Genomic DNA, 19,117 nt, shown 5'->3' with positions numbered 1-19,117 from the left:
ATCATGGAGTAGTGGTATAATTCATGTGTATCATGACCAGGTGCAGGTGGCAAATAATCAGCAGACATACATCAGGGTGGCTAACTGCCAGACTGTACGCATGAAGGAGGAGAAGGAAGTTTTGGAGCACTTTGCTGGGGTCTTCACCATGATGAACCCTCTTACATTTAAAGAGATTTTTCAGACCACCGTTCCCTACATGGTGGAGAGGATCTCGAAGAACTACGCACTGCAGGTATGTCTTGTCTCCCCTATCAAGAGAAAATAACATGGGATAAGGTCTTTGGTCTTGATTAATCACTTGCTCAAATTCCAATTCTTGTTCTCTTTTGTTTTCTAGATCGTGGCAAATTCGTTCCTGGCCAACATCTCAACGTCTGCTCTGTTTGCCACGATCCTAGTAGAGTATCTTCTTGAAAGACTGCCAGAGATGGGCTCCAATGTTGAGCTGTCAAACCTCTACCTCAAGCTCTTTAAACTTGTTTTTGGCTCAGTATCACTGTTTGCTGCTGAGAATGAGCAGATGCTCAAGGTAAATGGATATTTCTTTTAGTTTTTTTGGGGGGCGTAGTGGCAGACTATTTCACTTATTTCATTGTACCATTGCCATGTTTTACTGATAAGACTTTACCTTTTCATCAGCCGCACCTCCACAAGATAGTAAACAGCTCCATGGAACTGGCTCAATCAGCTAAGGAGCCCTACAACTACTTCCTGCTTCTCCGTGCTCTCTTCCGTTCCATTGGTGGAGGCAGCCACGACCTTCTGTACCAAGAGTTTCTACCCCTTCTGCCTAACCTGCTACAAGGTAAAAACCGCACACAGCATTACTCTGAATTACAGACAACTCATGTATGAAATATTGTAAGCACCTATTTCCATTTCTATTAGGATTGAACATGCTTCAGAGTGGCCTTCACAAGCAGCACATGAAGGACCTGTTTGTGGAGCTCTGTCTGACAGTGCCAGTGCGTCTGAGCTCCTTGTTGCCATATTTACCCATGCTAATGGATCCACTGGTATCTGCACTCAACGGCTCTCAGACTTTGGTCAGCCAAGGCCTTCGTACCCTGGAGCTGTGTGTGGACAACCTACAACCTGACTTCCTTTACGATCACATCCAACCTGTCAGGGCTGAACTCATGCAGGTAGGGCGTTGTTTTTGTGATAATGATTACAGTTTTTTCTCTTCTCATAGAAGAGAATGAAAATGTTTTATTGATTATATACAAGGATAACTCAAAAGCTTCCATATAGCCACGTTCCCCCTCAATGTACCTGGTGTGTTTTTTCTTAAACTTATAGTTTATTCCCTTCCTACTCTTTGCTCTAGGCTTTGTGGCGTACTCTCCGTAATCCAGCAGAAAGCATCTCCCATGTAGCGTATCGGGTGTTGGGAAAGTTTGGAGGCAGCAACAGGAAGATGCTCAAGGAGTCTCAGAGACTACATTATGTAGTGACTGAGGTCCAGGGGCCCAGCATCAAGGCTGAATTCACTGACTGCAAAGCATCCATACAGCTACCCATGGAGAAGGTAAAATATGATCAGGTCTTTTTGTGCCCTTTTCTTTTCTTTGTAGATATTTCTAAAGAGCAGAAAACATTAACCCCAATAACTGTAATGTGAAGAAAATGCATAGATTTTGCGTTAAAATATGTCATATTTTTATGTGCGTAATTACCCCGGCACAGGTCGATTTTGAGCCAGGAAAAGGCCTTATGCTATCCTCAGTGTTGTTTAGCTTTTTGCCAGAGAGAAAAGATTTGGGAGTATTTCACTTTATAGCACTTTCTTTTTGATTTACTTTTAGAAGGAAAGAATTAAACGTAAAAGAGTTTGATATTCCTCATTATTGTTCTCCACTGGGAGCAATATGTCTTTGTCACAGTTTTGTGTGTGTGAAAGAGAAAGTGAGTGAGGAGATGTGTGTGTCCTCCAGGTAATTAAATTCATCTCTTGTTTCTCCTCCTCATCCCCAGTCAGTAATCATCAATCTAGTGTGGGCCACCATGACGGCATTATTTACTCTCACTAATGGCTGCTCCTTCTTTTTGGCTATCAGTCTGCGTGTTTGCCATCATCATCATGGGCGCAGGCAGCCGACAGAAACCCACACAGACTGTCACATGCTGCACAGCCACATGTTATGGCTAAAGGCATAAATCTCTGGCAGGCTTGAGATGCAGCCATGCGGTTTGCTGCCACATTAGGGAAGGGCAACTGAAGGTGCTGTTATATGGACTGAGATAAAAAAAAAAAAAAATACAAGTATGCATAACTTGCTGTGGTACAACAGGTAGAAATGGCACATTGTAACTGAATTTAATATATTTGTATTTTCTAGCTTTTATTTGTCTTCTTTAGCTCTTGTCCAACTGTCTTTTACCATATCAGCTGAGAAATCTTCTCTAACACATCTTACTTTTAAATGTTATATCTAATTACTAAAGGATTTGTTAGAGGCCCAGTCCTGACTAACACATCTGGTTATAGTAATCCACTGACAGGTCGACAGTTCAGTTTTGCTTGTGCCTTCATTTCCTCTCATGCTCTCTCAGTTGTTGTATTCCTCCTCATGTTCTCTTCCCTGTTCTGAGTGGCATTAATTAGTTCATTTTCTCCCTTTAAGTGCCTGGCTGCCGTGGCTTGACAGCCCATAATGTAGAAATGATAATGACCTTTGCTCAACCAGATGGTGCTCTGTGTTACTTCTCCCAATTAATCACATATGTAGCATATGCAATTTAATTCCCATTTTAATAATTTTAAGGATATTGGAATTGTGAGTCGGAGAAATCTGCAGTTTCTGAATGAAAATGTTGAAGATTTTGAAGTAACATTTGCTGCATTTCCTCTAAGGCGATTGAGACAGCCCTAGATTGCCTGAAGAGTGCCAACACTGAGCCATACTACAGACGACAGGCCTGGGAGGTCATTAAGTGTTTCCTGGTGGCCATGACAAGTCTGGATGACAACAAGCACTCGCTCTACCAGCTTCTGTCTCATCCCAAGTGAGTAAACATTCTTGCTTTGATTTGACTGGAGCATACACTTTAATATTGTTGCCACATGGCACCTGGGTACCATTCCTGATGTAATAAATTATTTGCTCTATTATAGATGTGTTGGAGTTTATACCAAAGAAAAATCATTGACACTACCTAAGGAAGTGTTTACATTCACTTAGTTTTATCTAGAATAAATGAGTTGACAAACGGTGCTGTATCTGCTACACTGGTTTTCCACTTAAGTGATAAAATTACACTTTCGAGTACATACACAGCCAGACTCTGATTAATCACCTACCTTTTTCTACCTTCACTTGGCACAAGTTGACCTTGCCATCTACTTCACCTTTCCTGTCTGCCCTCTCCCACTCACATGAGGTTTTTATGTACATTACCTCCACCGCCTCCAACTGTCTTGCTACCTGCTGACATGTCCCACTTTCTCTTTCCTCCTTGATGTCTTCACCCCACACTGCTTCATCAATTCCCTCTCAAGGGCAGGCATTGCTAATTACACATTTGCAGACACACCCTCTGGCAGGCTCTGCTGCAAGGCGGAAACCCATATATGAACAGACAAACAGGAAAGAAGGTTGTTGTCGGGTGGGTTAGTCACATTACCATCATTGATCCCCGGGCAGGGGCTAATTGACTTTCCCCTGTCTGTTTATTCTACACCATGCCCCTTACACTCTCCTGTCATTATGCACTAACACACATATGCCCACAAATACGTCTTTGTGCACATGGGGGTAATGAAGTGTGTCAGTTACGATCACGGGGGCTGTGCCATCGCCTCTTCAGTCGTCTCGATTTGCATTGTCTTTTCTCTCACTTGAAAGATTTTCTCTCTTTTTCTCCCCCTCCCTTCATCATCATTCAAACATCTCTCTTTGCCTCAGTGTTTGTTCAATCTAAGTATAGGGCTTTGGAGTTGACGTCACGCCGCAATGCATTGTGGGAGCGCAGCTCCATTTTCGGGGTCTACGAATCAAAACAAACACACTGTGTTGGAACAACGACGACAAGAAACATGCTTAAAAGCAGCTCAAAAGAAAACTGACGGTATAGAGACCGATTGCGTCCAGAGGCGAAGCAGCGGTACTTGGAAAAAAAATAGAGTGCATCGCAAATCTGGACCCATATGAAATACGGCAGTGGAGTAAAGACCCAGACGACTTACCGCCACTGTCCTACCCCGATATCTTTACGTATCTTGTTTGTGGAGTAAGCGCTTACACAGCGAACCAGTTTCGTAATTACAAGTCACTGGAGGCGCACATCCAATTTACAAATGGCTGGGCGCAAGATTTGGCTATTTTCAAGCCGCCAAACTCTGAGTACGTCGTCAAAGTAAGTCAGCTGGAGTGCATCGAGTGAAATAGCCATTTTCCACCCCCCACCATAATTAATGTTACACATTTATCATTGAACTGCTAAAATATCGTTATCATATTATATGCCCATAATTGTAAAGTACATGCAAATTAACACATTGATAATCGGGTAAATTATTAACGCCAATTTGTGTCCTTCCTGTCTCATTTCATTTATTGTCTTTACATCAACCAATCAAGTCACTCCATTCTATGTTTGATCGCAATTTCTATAACTTCCGAGACCACCAACGATGATATTATTCAGCTATAAAGTGTGATGTGAACATATTTAGAACTTACCGGAATGAAAATGTCTTGAGCACACCAGCTGATATATCTGGAGACGTAACAGAACTTGATATCAGCTCGTCTCACGGCTTCTATCCAGGCTAGACGCCTTCGTTTGGTAATATCCGATACATGAGCTCCTTCATGTTGCTTCCAGGTTGGGAAAGCATAAAAAGACAATCGAAACTTATTCCCGTGCCGGTCGTAAGATCGAACATTGCAGCCGACCACACAGCAAGTACGAACCATGGCTATGCTTTCGCTCCTTACTTAGACCCCCAAAATGGCGGATCGGGCCAAAATCCTTTCCACGCCCACCCCCGTGACATCACGCTCCAAAGCCCTATAGAAGAATGGGAGACACCCCCCCCCCCCCCCTCCCCCACTGCAATTCATGAAATGCCAAATTGGAAGAACGAAGCAGTGATACTGTGGCATGCCCCAGAATGAGTGAAGGGCAATTGATCTGACATTCTGTAGACCATGCCCGCTGCCATTTTCTCACCCCTCTTCCCTCCCACAGCATCATACGCTCCTTCTCCCTCGTTCTCCAAAGAGCAGTTTTTTTTAAATGGCAATAATAAAATGAGACGATCCATCAGGTCTGCCCCTGGCATGTGGCATTATAAAACACAAGCTCAAGCATGGAGAAAGCAGCCGCTCAATCACATCATGGCTCAGTTGCCTTCAGCTGCATTAAATAACAAAAATACCAACAGGGACAAAAAGAATTCAGAAGGAACAGAAAGGAGACAGAAAATTTAAGAACAGGCAATAGATATTGATATATACATTTAAATGTTGTGTGAATGCATATTACATTGCTTTTGGGCTTTTTGAAAAAATTTGCATGCCACTGCCACAATATGTCATCCTTTTTAATCTGTAGACATCCCATTCATTGTTTGGTTTTCTCCTTCATTAGCTTTACTGAGAAGTGGATCCCCAGTGTCATCATTTCTCACCGCTATAAGGCACAAGACACACCTGCCCGCCGAACTTTTGAACAGGCCCTGACTGGAGCATTCATGTCTGCTGTGATAAAAGACCTGAGGCCCAGTGCGCTGCCCTTCGTAGCCAGCCTGATTCGCCATTATACTATGGTTGCTGTGGCTCAGCAGTGTGGTAAGGGACTGGTAATCTTTGTACTATAGATTTAATAGTAGATAATATAGATCTAATATTTAACAGTGTTCACTTTTGCCCTGTGATCAACATTTTATTCTCGGCTGTTCAAAAAAATTAGTTCATTTCCGGTTTCCTGTGATACATATGCTTGTAATTGACGTTTAAAATCTACACATACTTTATCGTAAAGTTGTAGCATTCTTATGTTTGACATGAAACATGATCCTTTCCTCTTGTCCTACTCTTTCAACCCAGGCCCTTTCCTGCTGCCGTGCTACCAGCTGGGCAGCCAGCCAAGCACAGCTATGTTCCACAGCGAGGAGAATGGCTCACAGGGCATGGATCCACTTGTTCTGATTGACGCCATAGCTATCTGCATGGCCTACGAGGAGAAGGAGCTGTGTAAGATCGGGGAAGTCGCCCTGGCCGTAATCTTTGACGTGGCCAGCATCATCCTTGGGTCTAAGGAGAGGGTACGTTACTAAGAGGAGGGCATTATATGGTTCACTTATTTAGCAGTCTAACAAAAGCATGAATTGTTTTTCTGCAAATTTGTGGTAAACTAACCCAGCTAAGACTTCATTCTGTCATCCTCGTAAAAATGAATACTCTGCCAAATTGATTACTCTCATTTTCATATTGAAATTTGAACTCTATATCCAACTAGCCTCTGATCAAATTCAATTAATTTTTTAGCATCTTGCAATAATGACTCTGTGTTACGTGTATAGTTTTTAAATGGGAATCGCCCTTAATTACCCTGGCTTCTACATCCCCAGGCATGCCAGCTGCCCCTCTTCTCCTACATAGTGGAGCGTCTGTGTGCCTGCTGCTATGAACAAGCTTGGTATGCCAAGCTTGGTGGTGTTGTGTCAATCAAGTTCCTTATGGAGAGACTGCCTCTGATTTGGGTGCTACAAAACCAGCTCACCTTTCTCAAAGCACTGCTGTTTGTCATGATGGACCTTACAGGAGAGGTGAGAGCAATTGATTACAACTTGTTATGCATTTATTTTATTTATTAAATAACTGTGGTTGCAAAGATTTACCTGGTTGTGCTTTTTTGTAAGCCCTGTATACTGTATAACTTGTCATGTCTTTTTTCTTCCTGTTCAGGCATTTGTATTTATTAAGTTACTGATTTTTCTTTTTTCCCGTTTTTTTTAAAAAAAATTTATTTTTTTATTTTATTTTTTATCCACAGGTGTCAAATGGAGCAGTAGCCATGGCGAAGACCACCCTGGAGCAGTTGCTGGTGCGCTGTGCCACTCCACTGAAAGATGAAGAAAAGACAGAGGAGTTGCTAGCTGCACAGGACAAGTCTTTTCACATGGTCACCCATGACTTGGTCCGAGAGGTCACCTCCCCCAACTCGACTGTTAGAAAGCAGGCAATGCACTCCCTGCAGGTGCTAGCCCAGGTCACTGGCAAGAGTGTTACTGTGATCATGGAACCACACAAAGAGGTAAAAGTCTTAACAGTTTTCTCTAAACCTTAAATTCGGATTAATACTTTGCTGCTGTTGCTTCTTAAATGCAATGCATTCATGAATAGAAGGACCTCCAATAAAAAGCTGCAGTATTACTTTCTGTCAGCAGCAGGTGTACACATGGCCAATTTTTTATCTCTATCTAAAGATGAGTGTTGAAATATAAATGTAATGACAACACAAGGGCCTTTTTCATGGGTTTGTCTTTTCTTTAGGTTTTGCAAGATATGGTTCCTCCCAAGAAACACCTGCTGCGTCACCAGCCTGCCAATGCCCAAATCGGCCTGATGGAGGGTAACACTTTCTGCACTACTCTGCAGCCCCGCCTCTTTACAATGGACCTTAATGTCATGGAACACAAGGTCTTCTACACAGAGGTGAGTCATTAGCATAGAGCATTTTGACTTTCTTAATTGTGAACTGCACAGTAATGCAACTGTTAGGACTTTAACCTTGAAAGAAACAATATTGTGGGTTCAAACTTGCTGCTTGGCTTTGGCTCATCTGTTTTAAGTATTTATCCTTTTACACGGTGCATATAAGCTTGATCTAATTTAATGGATCACTGACCTGTTCACCTCTGCTCTTTATGTCATATTTATGCTTTTTCCACTATCCAGCTGTTGAACCTATGTGAGGCAGAGGATGCTGCTTTGATGAAGCTGCCCTGTTACAAGAGCCTTCCCTCTTTGGTTCCCCTCCGTATAGCAGCCCTCAGTAAGTAGGCCCCATTCTGCATTGTTTGTTAGTGTACCAGGGATGGTTACTCTTCTTTTGTGTTCGTGTGCATGTGTGAGTGTGCGTGTCAGATTTAAACCTTCTTAAAATCCCTGTCTAAATCAGTACTGTAGACCACATCTTAAGACTATTATTATAGTCTATTCATGCAAGTGTAGAGTGTCATTAATATTCTTTATCCTCATTAGATGCCCTGGCAGCCTGTAACTACTTGCCACAGTCCAGAGAGAAGATCATTGCTGCCTTGTTCAAAGCCCTCAACTCCACCAACAATGAGCTACAGGAGGCGGGTGAGGGATGCATGAGGAAGGTCAGTGTTACATCATTTCATGTTAATTTTTTCACCTCAATTAAATTTCCTTTTTTGTAGTAGTTTTAGATATAAAAAAAAAAAATGCTTTTCTAAGAGATGAATAACTTTTTATGTTCTCAATATTGCTGTTAGAAATCATGATGCCAGGTTCATGTTGTTAATTTACAGTATCACAATGTGGTGCAAATTTTCAGCAAGGCTAAATGTCTCCTACTTTTAGTTGTGTTTTTCTGCTTGTGAGACCGTCTTTATTTAACTTCTTCTATTTAGAGCTCTTTATCCTGGCAACTGCTTTGTTTTTGAATTGTTTGGAATTAATTTCAAGACTTTATCGATTACTGAGAAAGCTTGTATCTGTGTTACAGCACCTAATTTAACTGCAGTTACCTTGGAGCCACAACAGAGCTTAGACTTGACGCCGTAACCTTTTAAAATATGCATTAATCTGTTTGGTTAAACTATGAGGTGATCTACCCACGAACTGATAATTAAATGTAGTCACAATCGTTTATTTGATTTCAGAGTCAGGTTTTCTGCACCTTTGAAATGGCCTTCTACCGTGTCACTTTTTCCTCTTTATTTTTCTGTTTGTATATTATCTTGTTTTCCATTCTTCTCATTTCTTGCTTTACACATAGTTTTTTATTTGTAAGGTCTTTGTTAATTCTCTCCTCATATCATTTCCGCACCCACTTCCATCTTTATGTGGACCTCCGTCAGCTTTATCACACTGTCCCTGAACCAGCTCTGGATACTTCATTAAAGTATCCATGCCATTTAGCCTCTATCTATTTACTCCAAGCTCTTTGTCCCCTCTCCTATCAATTTATGTGTCCTTATTATTTTATTTATTTATTTTTTCTGCCACCATCACTCCTTTTCACTATCCTGTGATATTTTTTTTTCCTTGCCATTTTCTGTTCTCTCCCTTCTTTCATCTCTGCTAGCACTAATGAGCATTGCCATGGCCAGATCGATACAGGATGGAGTGTTTGTTCTCAACGCTGAGAGGAAAATGAATGTGGCTGCCATGCATCATTCCCTCCCGTGTGTGTGAGGGTGTGTGGGTGTGCGTCATCAGTGTTTGGTTGGCATGTGTGCTCGTTTACAGCTCAACATGCTGTCATTTGAGTGGCCTTATTACTTTAATGGAGACACAAGGGGTAGTGACCAGTTCACGGGGCTAGAAAACCTGAAAAGTCTCATGATTAGGGGGAAAAATATAGAGGTGAAATTAAAATCACTGTGTCCAAAACTTTAGTAAACATCACCACACAAATCTGAATAATATTTGAGTGTTGTATACGTGTTATATTATTAATCAAGGCAAACAAACCACTCGTCACTTTGTCTTGTTGCTGAACATTTCTACTTTGTCCATTCTCCTCTTGTAGTTTTTGGAAGGTGCCACGATTGAGGTTGATCAGATCCACACTCACATGCGCCCATTACTGATGATGCTGGGTGATTACCGCAGCCTGACTCTCAATGTGGTGAACCGCCTGACCTCTGTCACACGACTTTTCCCCAACTCCTTCAATGACAAATTCTGTGACCAGATGATGGTGAGAAACTTACGTCGAATTCTGTGTTAAAACTGGCAGGTTAATACTAAGGCATCAGCTTTTATTTATTCAAAGACTAGTTTTTGATTTTATTTTAGTTAACTAAAAATTTTTGGCACTTAGTTTTTAGTTTAGTTTTAGTCAGCTATCAAAACCTTACTTAAACACAGGCATCTTATTTCTTTTTCTTTCTCAGCAACACCTGCGGAAGTGGATGGAGGTAGTTGTAATAACACACAAAGGAGGCCAGCGGAGCGATGGCAGCGTAAGTAAACTCATTTCAGATCTGCCCACGTGTAAAACTGCAAAAATACCACAGATGGGAATCTTTGTACAGTCTTGACATGTATTTGTCTTCTTTTCTTTTGTATGTCTTATTTTAAAATCCTGCTTCAGTGTAGTACAAAAGCATTCACGGCCACTAGGACCATGTTGATACGGTCGTCTGCTGGCGCCATATTTGTTCAGGTCATCTGTTATGTCCAAAGCAAATACCATTACCAATAGGGAATGAGAAATTGCCCCTTGTTTTCAGAAAGCCTTAGTCACATGCAGTGCCCCTTCTCTGTGTGGCCTCCTCCCAGATGAGTTGTGAGTGTCCATATTACAATCAATGATTAATTAGGCACCAGGCAGGCTGTGGTTGGCCTCGTACTCTGTCTCCTCATTATCTCCCCGCAGATAACCTTGTAAAAGGCAGCGAGAAGAGGTGACAGAAAGATTGGCCAAAACACCTGCCTTTTTTTCTTTGCTCCCTACTCTGTGTGACTTCATCCTAACCCATCTGAAAGTGTTCTGTTTTAATTAGATGCAAATTGGCCTTTTGTCTTTCATGCCCTCCAAATTTTGGTCTTTGTGCCCGTTGACAGCAGACCTGGAAGTGAAAGCAGAACCAGGGTCAGGGAGTCAATTATGATAAAGGAAAAAGAAAAGTGTGGGAGGAGGAATAGAGCAGGGACGAAGAGGATGGTGTGAAGATGTGTGGGTTTTGACGGGGTGTAGTAACGAGGAAGAGTTTTTGTGACAGATAAAAAACAAAACTTACCACAGTGCATGCATGAAATATGATTATTTCTTTTCGCCCTCACTCTCTAGACTTTGTTTCAGTTACTTAAGTATTTATTCCATTGATTCTGTGTTACCCAACTAAAATTAAAAAAAAATATATATATATACACAGTATATTAAAGTTATCTTGGAATTTAAAAATGATGGGCTTGTCCATGTGTATCAGGCAACATATATAAGTATGTCGTCGATAAGCCAAAAAAATCATTCGATCAGTATGTTAGCTGACCTCTATTTCCAATGTGGCCCTTGCCTTTTTATTCACCGGAGGCTAAGAAAAGTTTTTCCTGCGGTCACTTGTAAAGGTTGCGATAATCTGCCCCTCCATTATCATCCCATCTTATCAGCTCACCTTCCATATTGAACAAAGACAGACAACAGATAGCCTCACAAAAAAAGCACACATGCTGTTCTGCTGACTCTGATCATTGTCTCCCATTCTGGCACAGCCTGCGTTGGAAGGTGTTGAGGTGAGATGCGACCCGGTGTTGCGCCCTCTGTTGGTAACTCTTTGTCAGTGATTGAAATTTGGTCTGATCCAGTGTCGTGCTGGTGAATTGAGCCAATGTCATGGTAGTGGTGGAGTTGCCCTGTATTTATGTGTCCATGTGTCTGTTGTCATCTCGAGAATTGTTACCATCATCTCAGCTTCACTCTAACTCTAATTTTGAGTGTCTAGAAATGTTGAATTCTGCTCTTTTATTCCCTTCTGGCATCTTGGAAGCGCAAAAGTCATAGGATTTATAAAATAACCATGTTGCTCCTTTTATTTGTTTTTACTCTGTCTAATCCAAAAGCTGGTGTGTGTGGTACTCTGCATCTTTCCTGTGGGAAGTTAACACCCTATTAATTACGAATTGCACTTTCAGTCATTTGACTGAGGTTCATCCTCGTCTTTCCACAGTGGCTGTTGATCAAGACTGTCTGTCAGGAATGATGTTTGTGTGCAGCTCATCTGTCCAAGAATTTCATCCACTCCTTTGTTCCCTTTGTTGTATGTCTTTGAATCTTCCTGTAGGAGATGAAGATCTGTTCAGCCATCATTAACCTTTTCCACCTGATCCCAGCGGCACCGCAGACTCTAGTCAAACCTCTACTAGAGGTGGTCATGAAGACTGAGAGGGCCATGCTCATAGAGGTAGGAAACCAATTGCATTATGTAGATGGTGTTGTAGGTAATATCTAACAGTGGTGTAAAACTGCATCGGGCAGGCAGTGAAAGCAGTTGGATGATTAGCAAATAGATCGCTCCCAAACAGTTCAAAAAGAGGGCGGTTTTAGTTGTTTCTTCCATTAACAAAGTATCTATCATTAAGGATTTAGACATAATAATAATGGATTGGATTTATACAGCGCTTTTCAAGGCACCCAAAGCACTTTACAATGACACTATTCATTCACTCTCACATTCATACGCTGGTGGAGGCAGCTACGGTTGTAGCCACAGCTGCCCTGGGGCAGACTGACAGAAGCGCGGCTGCCATATCACGCCATCGGCCCCTCTGGCCAACACCAGTAGGCGGTAGGGTAAAGTGTCTTGCCCAAGGACACAACGACCAGGACAGAGAGCCCAGGGATCGAACCGGCAACCTTCCGGTTACAGATGCGCTTCCCAACCCCCTGAGCCACATGTCAGAAATTAGACATGCTTTTCTGGTTATTCCGGTTATGTTTAAGAGGGTGAATGGGGCCAGAAAGTAAGTGTTGGGTCTTATTTAATAAATACAATAAAAGAGGGAAAGAAATGCTTTATATGTGATTTAGAGGATGCAGGATTAAATGTTATAATCAAAATCTTCACAAGGAAGTGATGGAGTCCATATTTACTGTGAAGTAATTCTCATCCCTTCTTCTTCAGGCTGTTTCCTTTGCTTATGTTCCTTCAGTTTCCTCATTATTTTGTCTCGCACTAGGCTGGCAGCCCGTTCAGGGAGCCTTTGATCAAGTTCCTGACGCGTCACCCATCTCAGACAGTGGAGCTTTTCATGATGGAGGCTACACTCAACGACCCCCAGTGGAGCCGCATGTTCATGGTCAGACAATAGGAGCTCTAAGTAGCCGTCCCCTCAGTCTTTTCATTGACACATTTGCCATTAAAAATGTATTTTGCTTCTTTGTTGCATTTGCAATGGGCTGTATTCGGAAATGTATTGAGTGTTTCGAGCCTCAGTGGTCCTATTAACACAGAATTGAGATGGATTGCTCCAGTAAAATTTCCTAATTTTCTTCATCGTTCAGTATCACAAGTCTGTATATCTGCTATGCACTGTTGGTGATTGAATGGGGTGGACCTTGTAGTCTATTGTTATAGTATACATTTTCTTTTGTGTTATAGTTACAGTAGGTGTTTTTGTTCACATGCAGAGTTTTTTGAAACACAAGGATGCCAAGCCATTACGAGACGTGTTGGCCTCTAATCCCAACCGCTTCGTCCCCCTGCTTGTTTCTGCTGGCACTGCAGCAACTGTTCGACCTGGATCTCCCTCTACTGCCACAGCCAGACTAGACCTGCAGTTTCAAGCTATTAAGGTATGCAGAATTCAGTCTGTTCTTTAAGGTGGACTCACATTCACACAGTTGTTATACTCAGGGATGTCTCGGCAGTTTTTGATCCAAATCTATATACAGCTTAACTCATATTTCTGTTATTTATCCTTAACTAATTTAACCTCGTTCATCTTCACATCTGTTCAGATTATTAGCATCATAGTGAAGAATGATGAGGGCTGGCTTGCAGGGCAGCACTCCCTGGTCAGCCAGCTGAGGCGAGTCTGGGTCAGCGAGGCCTTCCAGGAAAGACATCGCAAAGACAACATGGCAGCCACTAACTGGAAGGAGCCAAAGCTGCTGGCCTATTGCTTGCTAAGCTACTGCAAGTAAGTAGATTTGCTGAAATTGTAATGAAAATGAAATGTTGCAGTTTTCATAGATGTTGCACACTGAATTTGCCTGTTGATATGAAATGTTGTCAGTGGACTGATGTGAAACCCCAAAAACAGCAACCAGGCAGTGCTAATGAGCTTTGTTGAAGACTTAGTGACCATTAGAGTGTTAGTTGATAGTTTCAGTAGTGTGAGCACTACAGGTTAATAATGCACATTTTTAAAGTTACTGCATTTTCCAACTTTACTCAAGTGACATTCCAATCACAAATGACCTTCTGACCCTTTCCTTTCTGTGTGAGCACTGAGAAAGTGCTAGCACACTTGGTGCACTAGGCATTTAGCAGATGTTTATTTCAGACCTTGCAATTAACCCCCAAACACTTCAGCCAGTAATTTTAGCTTAGTGTAATGAGTTCAGTCAACCTTCCTTTGACAAACAAAGTTCTGTTTAGAAAAAAATATATATAAAAGTGGCTAATTAACAGTGCGTTGGTTTCTAAGGTTATTTGAAAGTTGTGTTTTATAGTGTCCCCGTTGTTAACGTTAGCCACATCTCTTTGTGTCTGTGCACTGAACTTATCCACTCTCTCTCTTAATAGGCGTAACTACTCTGAGATTGAGCTGCTGTTCCAGCTGCTGAGGGCCTTTACGGGTCGCTTCCTGTGCAACATGACCTTCCTGAAGGAGTATATGGAGGAGGAAATTCCCAAGAATTACTCCATTCCTCAGAAACGTGCCCTGTTCTTCCGTTTCGTTGAGTTTAATGATCCCCACTTCAACGATGAGCTTAAAGCAAAGGTATGTATACATCCAATCAGACGAAAAACGTTAGTTTATAAGTACAGGCTGCAGATATTTACCCTCTTTTGAAATTGACATTGAAGTGATGCCTGGAGGTAGAATACAGTTTTGCGTATGACATGCTGAAAAAGCAGTGTAGCCTAAACTGATCCAATAGCGCGATCAGTAAATGTATAACATGACAACAAGCACTATACTGTTGGTATACTGTTTGTAGTTAAAGTATCTGACTGGTTGTCTACTCTTTTATGATGACACGAGCAGCATCCACAAGGCCAGATGTAGTAACTCACATTAGCGATGATGGTGCACTTAAATATGCTTTCAGGTCAGCACTTCTGTCTCTATAATCAGCACGACGCACAGTATCCCAACCTCTGCCTACGCTTCCTTACAACATATTGTGCGTCAGGGGGATAAATGCCTATAACCCATTTAACAAAAAAAAAAAAAAAAAAAAAAAAGGAAAAAGAAAAAGTGAAATATTTTGCAAATAAGTCCATTCCTCTATTTAACTGAAAATCATGCAAAGACAGCATATCTGATTTTAAAATTGGTACTATGTTATTATTAAATATAAGCTTATTTTGGAATTTTATGTATTCATCGTTACACACATGTAAGACAATAAATGATTAATCAACTGAAATTCATTGGATATTTGTTTGAATGGTGTAGTTTAATTCAATTAAGACTATTTAAAACAGTCATCCCTCCACCTCTGACCAGAGATCTCATACTATTTGCACATTTTAAATACATTTGTTGACCAAACATCATATTAATCCTGTGAAAGACTGACCCATCCAGATGTATCCACCCCATGCTGAAGTAAAACAGGCTGCAGCTCCCCTTTGGCCTGGTGTAGAATAGGCACTCGAATGATGGATGGAAGGTGCTTTGGCAGTGTGTGTTGAGGGATTATTATGATGGTAGATATGTAATACCATTCCTGTCAGATACTTTAACATCTGTGACCCATACTGACCACGGCTGAATAGCACACACTGATTATGTGTGGGCACGCATCCAGAATGAACGATATCGAGCCATAATGCAAATATTTTGCTGCATGTTATGTGTCATGTTTTGGTTTTATTGCTTCATGATGCAGTGTCTGCACAAGCAATCATGGACTTTATTTTGTTTTATGTAGTGGAGTTCTTCAGGTTTGCATGTCCACAAAAGCTGGATTTTGCAAAACAAGATGTTTCAATTTAAAACGGGACTCTAAGGACATCTTGTTGTCATTGATGCAGCAATTTTAATACTATAAAGCAGCCTTATTAAAAATAAAACAAAACACATTTGATAAATATGATCCTTTTAAAAAACTCATTGAAAATAACACTAAATTTATGTTCTGGGCTTTTTTTCATTGTAGAGAGAGAGATTTAATAATATCATATTCATCATAAGCTCCCCATCTCCACGGCTCGATTACTTTCCTTCTCAACTATTGGACATGCAGCATTTAGGGACCTGATCTGTGTGACTTTTATAGTTAGTGTTTTGTACCAGAAGTTCTTTGATAGAGTGGGGAAGGTCATTTTGTCTGGTTCTAGGACCTCAGAGGCTCACAGATGAATGCTTCTGTAGTCTCTACCTGACCTGCTGCTGCTGCTGCAAGCATTACAGTCATTCAGGCTGCATTTTAATTAAGCTCCCTCTCCCGCATGCAGGCATCGGCACAAACACACACCCACACCCACAAACACATATTTCGAACAGCTGTAATGGCACATAACCTGGCACAGAGAAGCAACAGCACTGCTGTTAAGTACAAACGGGTCAGTGGGGAAGGCCTGTCCTGGCACACAATAGCACATACCCAAATGGTTGTGTGGTAGGCACACAAAACTGTAGACTCACAGGCACACCATGCCATGTGCACACACACCACTAAAATCCAAGGACAAACAGTGTTTCTGGTGCTGCTCACTGCACCTGTCCCTTTTGCTTGTATTCAGTTTGCATTCCTTGAGCTGCATACGGGCTCTGAAAATGAGAGGCAGAATAAAGGCAGAGGAGAGAGAGTTCAGCCAGCTCATTTCTCTGTATTTTTCTTTTTGGGTGGAAATGCTGCATTAGAATTTTCAGCAAGGTTTACTCTCTTAGCTAGCAGAGCTTCAGCACCCCACCATGCTCAGCCCACCCCCCCCCCAGCAAAATTTTGCTCCTATTGTTGTTTTTCCGCCTTAATTGTCCTCCGCTGGTGTGCAGCAGATGCTGGCTGTGCAGATGAGGCAGAGACCCAGACTGACAGGCGTGATGTGTTTCTGTGCGAATATGTTTGTGTTGATTGGTGTACGAGTAGTGAGCATGAGAATGAGCGTGGGTGTTGCCTCCATTGACATTTAAATAATTGCCTGTAGCATTTATCATAGGAAAGTGTGTGAGTCTGTGCGCTTGCAGTTTCTCGGGAAATCTGGGAGTTAGAAATTCAGGTTCGTATAGAACATCAGAAAGGTCCAGGAGAGTATTTCAAACAGAGGAGTGTCTAGAGAGAGAGAAGGAGAGAGACAGCAGAATGGGACAGCAGCAATGAATCATCTACGGTAGTGCAGGCTGACCCCGAGCTGCTGGTACTGCTGCTGTGTTCCTTCTTTTTGTTTTATCCAAACACTTCTTATAGAAAACCATTTTTGTGCTGCTCTTCTATTCAAAGGCGTTTCATTATTTGCAGAATCCATCTCCAGTCGACGAGCAAACAAACAAATATATGAAATTTATGATGTGCCGTGCATCTGTTTTGCTTTCTGCTGCTTCTTTGTTCCAACATGAGAAAGAGTGTAGTAGAACATTTTTTTACAATATGTACGATTAATCCCTTCCCCGAGTAGAGACATTAAACAGTAAGCACGTGTGCAAGTTTTTAATACCTGTACCCTGTCTGGCACAATAATCTAAACAGCGATGAGGAAGATTAAGGATTCTTGACAGTTACATCATTTAGATGAAGGAAGACGATTGTTAAAAATTAATTTGATTTTTCACATTCAAAATATTGTTCTTGAGCAACTCTATTACTAACATACATTGTCTTTTAGTTAACATAATTATTATTCAAACAAATAATCAAACCATTTTAAGTGAATCACGTTATTGAAGCAGAGTTCTTAACTTCATCTACTCTCCTTGGTTATGTGCACTCAAAGGGAGACTGCATCTCTTTATCTAGTCATGTGTAAAATGAATGTACTGTTTACATCTAGTAGTGATTGTCGTCATCACACATTCATTGTGGCTTCGAGCCATTCATTTTTTTCTGGTTTATATAAAGACATTAAAAGACCCCCCCTTCAACCACCCACCACTCACCACCCCAGTTATCACAGCTCCCCTTAATTGAGCTCAGAGAGGAAATCTATGGGCACTGCAACTAGGGCTGCTCGATTATGGCAAAAATGATAATCACGATTATTTTCACTGAAATTGAGATCACGATTATTTGACGATATTTATTTAACCCTTTAAGACCTACTATAGAACCAAGTCCACCAGAGCTTATATTATTTTTTTTTACATGCTGTAGTGCCATTTGTGGGAGCATTTCAAGTTGCTATACATCAATACAACTGTTATAGCCCATATTTTAATAATATGTATGCATTAAGTCCATAGTAATTACATAAATTGCAAAAAAGTGCAATAAACTACAAAAAAAATTGAAAATCGCTTTTGTTTTGTTTACATATATTTCTACTTGGAGAAATTTAAGAGGCTTATCCCTCAAAACTTTAAATACAATAAAGTTGCAAAAAATAGTTTCCCACCACAGGAAATTTATTTTGAGTGTCTTCATAGTTTTATTTTGGAGATACAGCAATTTTTATATACTGCAGGAAAAACAAAAAACAATCCTATGATGCAAATTTGCAAACAAAACAGCATGTGCATCATTTCACTGTGGGACGTGTTACGAACAGCTGATAGGAACGGCAAAGCGTGTTTCTGGAATATTATGTTTTTGTTCCTGCAAGCGCTTTTTATGCAATTTTTGCAAAGCTATATGTGGAACGAAACCGTGACCGAGGACAAGCTGATGGCATCAGATGTAAGTACAACTCCTCCGGTTTCATATGCAAAACAAATTATTGCGCTAGCTTACACGGTTCAGGTTCTACAGGGATTTAAAAATAGTTAAGCAAAACGGAGCGTGCTGCTCTGACCGGCTTTAAAGGGTTAACAATGACTTTAAAAAATAATATAAAATAGTGTGCAACACCACTGAAGTTTTTTTTTTTTAAACTCTCTTTTCAACCAACGGCAGTCACTCTCCAAATAACTTCTGCTTAGCTTTCCGAGCTTCCCTCGGGTCCTCTTAATCAGCGGTCTCCAACCTTTTTTGCGCCACGGACGGTTTATGCCCGACAATATTTTCACGAACCGGCCTTTAAGGTGTCGCGGATAAATTAGGGAGGGGCTAATAATCGGCTCAGTCATTTTTAATG

General features: G+C 41.2%; 1 protein-coding gene across 3 annotated transcripts in view; it reads left to right on the top strand.

Moving 5' to 3' along the window:
- The window catches only part of trrap (transformation/transcription domain-associated protein), an 87,678-nt gene that overhangs the window by 10,402 nt on the left and 58,159 nt on the right, over window positions 1–19,117 (top strand). For 2 of the 3 annotated variants that reach the window (XM_085284011.1, XM_085284012.1), the window contains 21 exons: window positions 41–235; window positions 341–532; window positions 643–808; window positions 892–1,148; window positions 1,334–1,534; window positions 2,861–3,012; window positions 5,602–5,801; window positions 6,060–6,277; window positions 6,584–6,781; window positions 7,009–7,269; window positions 7,509–7,670; window positions 7,914–8,010; window positions 8,220–8,341; window positions 9,739–9,909; window positions 10,106–10,174; window positions 11,427–11,447; window positions 11,996–12,115; window positions 12,891–13,010; window positions 13,342–13,506; window positions 13,672–13,853; window positions 14,462–14,660. In XM_085284011.1, the coding sequence (XP_085140137.1) occupies window positions 41–235; window positions 341–532; window positions 643–808; window positions 892–1,148; window positions 1,334–1,534; window positions 2,861–3,012; window positions 5,602–5,801; window positions 6,060–6,277; window positions 6,584–6,781; window positions 7,009–7,269; window positions 7,509–7,670; window positions 7,914–8,010; window positions 8,220–8,341; window positions 9,739–9,909; window positions 10,106–10,174; window positions 11,427–11,447; window positions 11,996–12,115; window positions 12,891–13,010; window positions 13,342–13,506; window positions 13,672–13,853; window positions 14,462–14,660 (3,468 nt within the window). The remainder of the gene's footprint in view (window positions 1–40; window positions 236–340; window positions 533–642; window positions 809–891; window positions 1,149–1,333; window positions 1,535–2,860; window positions 3,013–5,601; window positions 5,802–6,059; window positions 6,278–6,583; window positions 6,782–7,008; window positions 7,270–7,508; window positions 7,671–7,913; window positions 8,011–8,219; window positions 8,342–9,738; window positions 9,910–10,105; window positions 10,175–11,426; window positions 11,448–11,995; window positions 12,116–12,890; window positions 13,011–13,341; window positions 13,507–13,671; window positions 13,854–14,461; window positions 14,661–19,117) is intronic. The other variant, XM_085284013.1, reaches the window with a different exon arrangement.

Source organism: Mchenga conophoros, linkage group LG8 (assembly GCF_057382185.1).
Source record: "Mchenga conophoros isolate Kocher_MC1m ecotype Shallow Benthic linkage group LG8, M_conophoros_male_GT1.1, whole genome shotgun sequence".
In the NCBI taxonomy this organism is placed as follows: domain Eukaryota; kingdom Metazoa; phylum Chordata; class Actinopteri; order Cichliformes; family Cichlidae; genus Mchenga; species Mchenga conophoros.
This window is presented reverse-complemented; position numbering and strand designations above follow the sequence as displayed.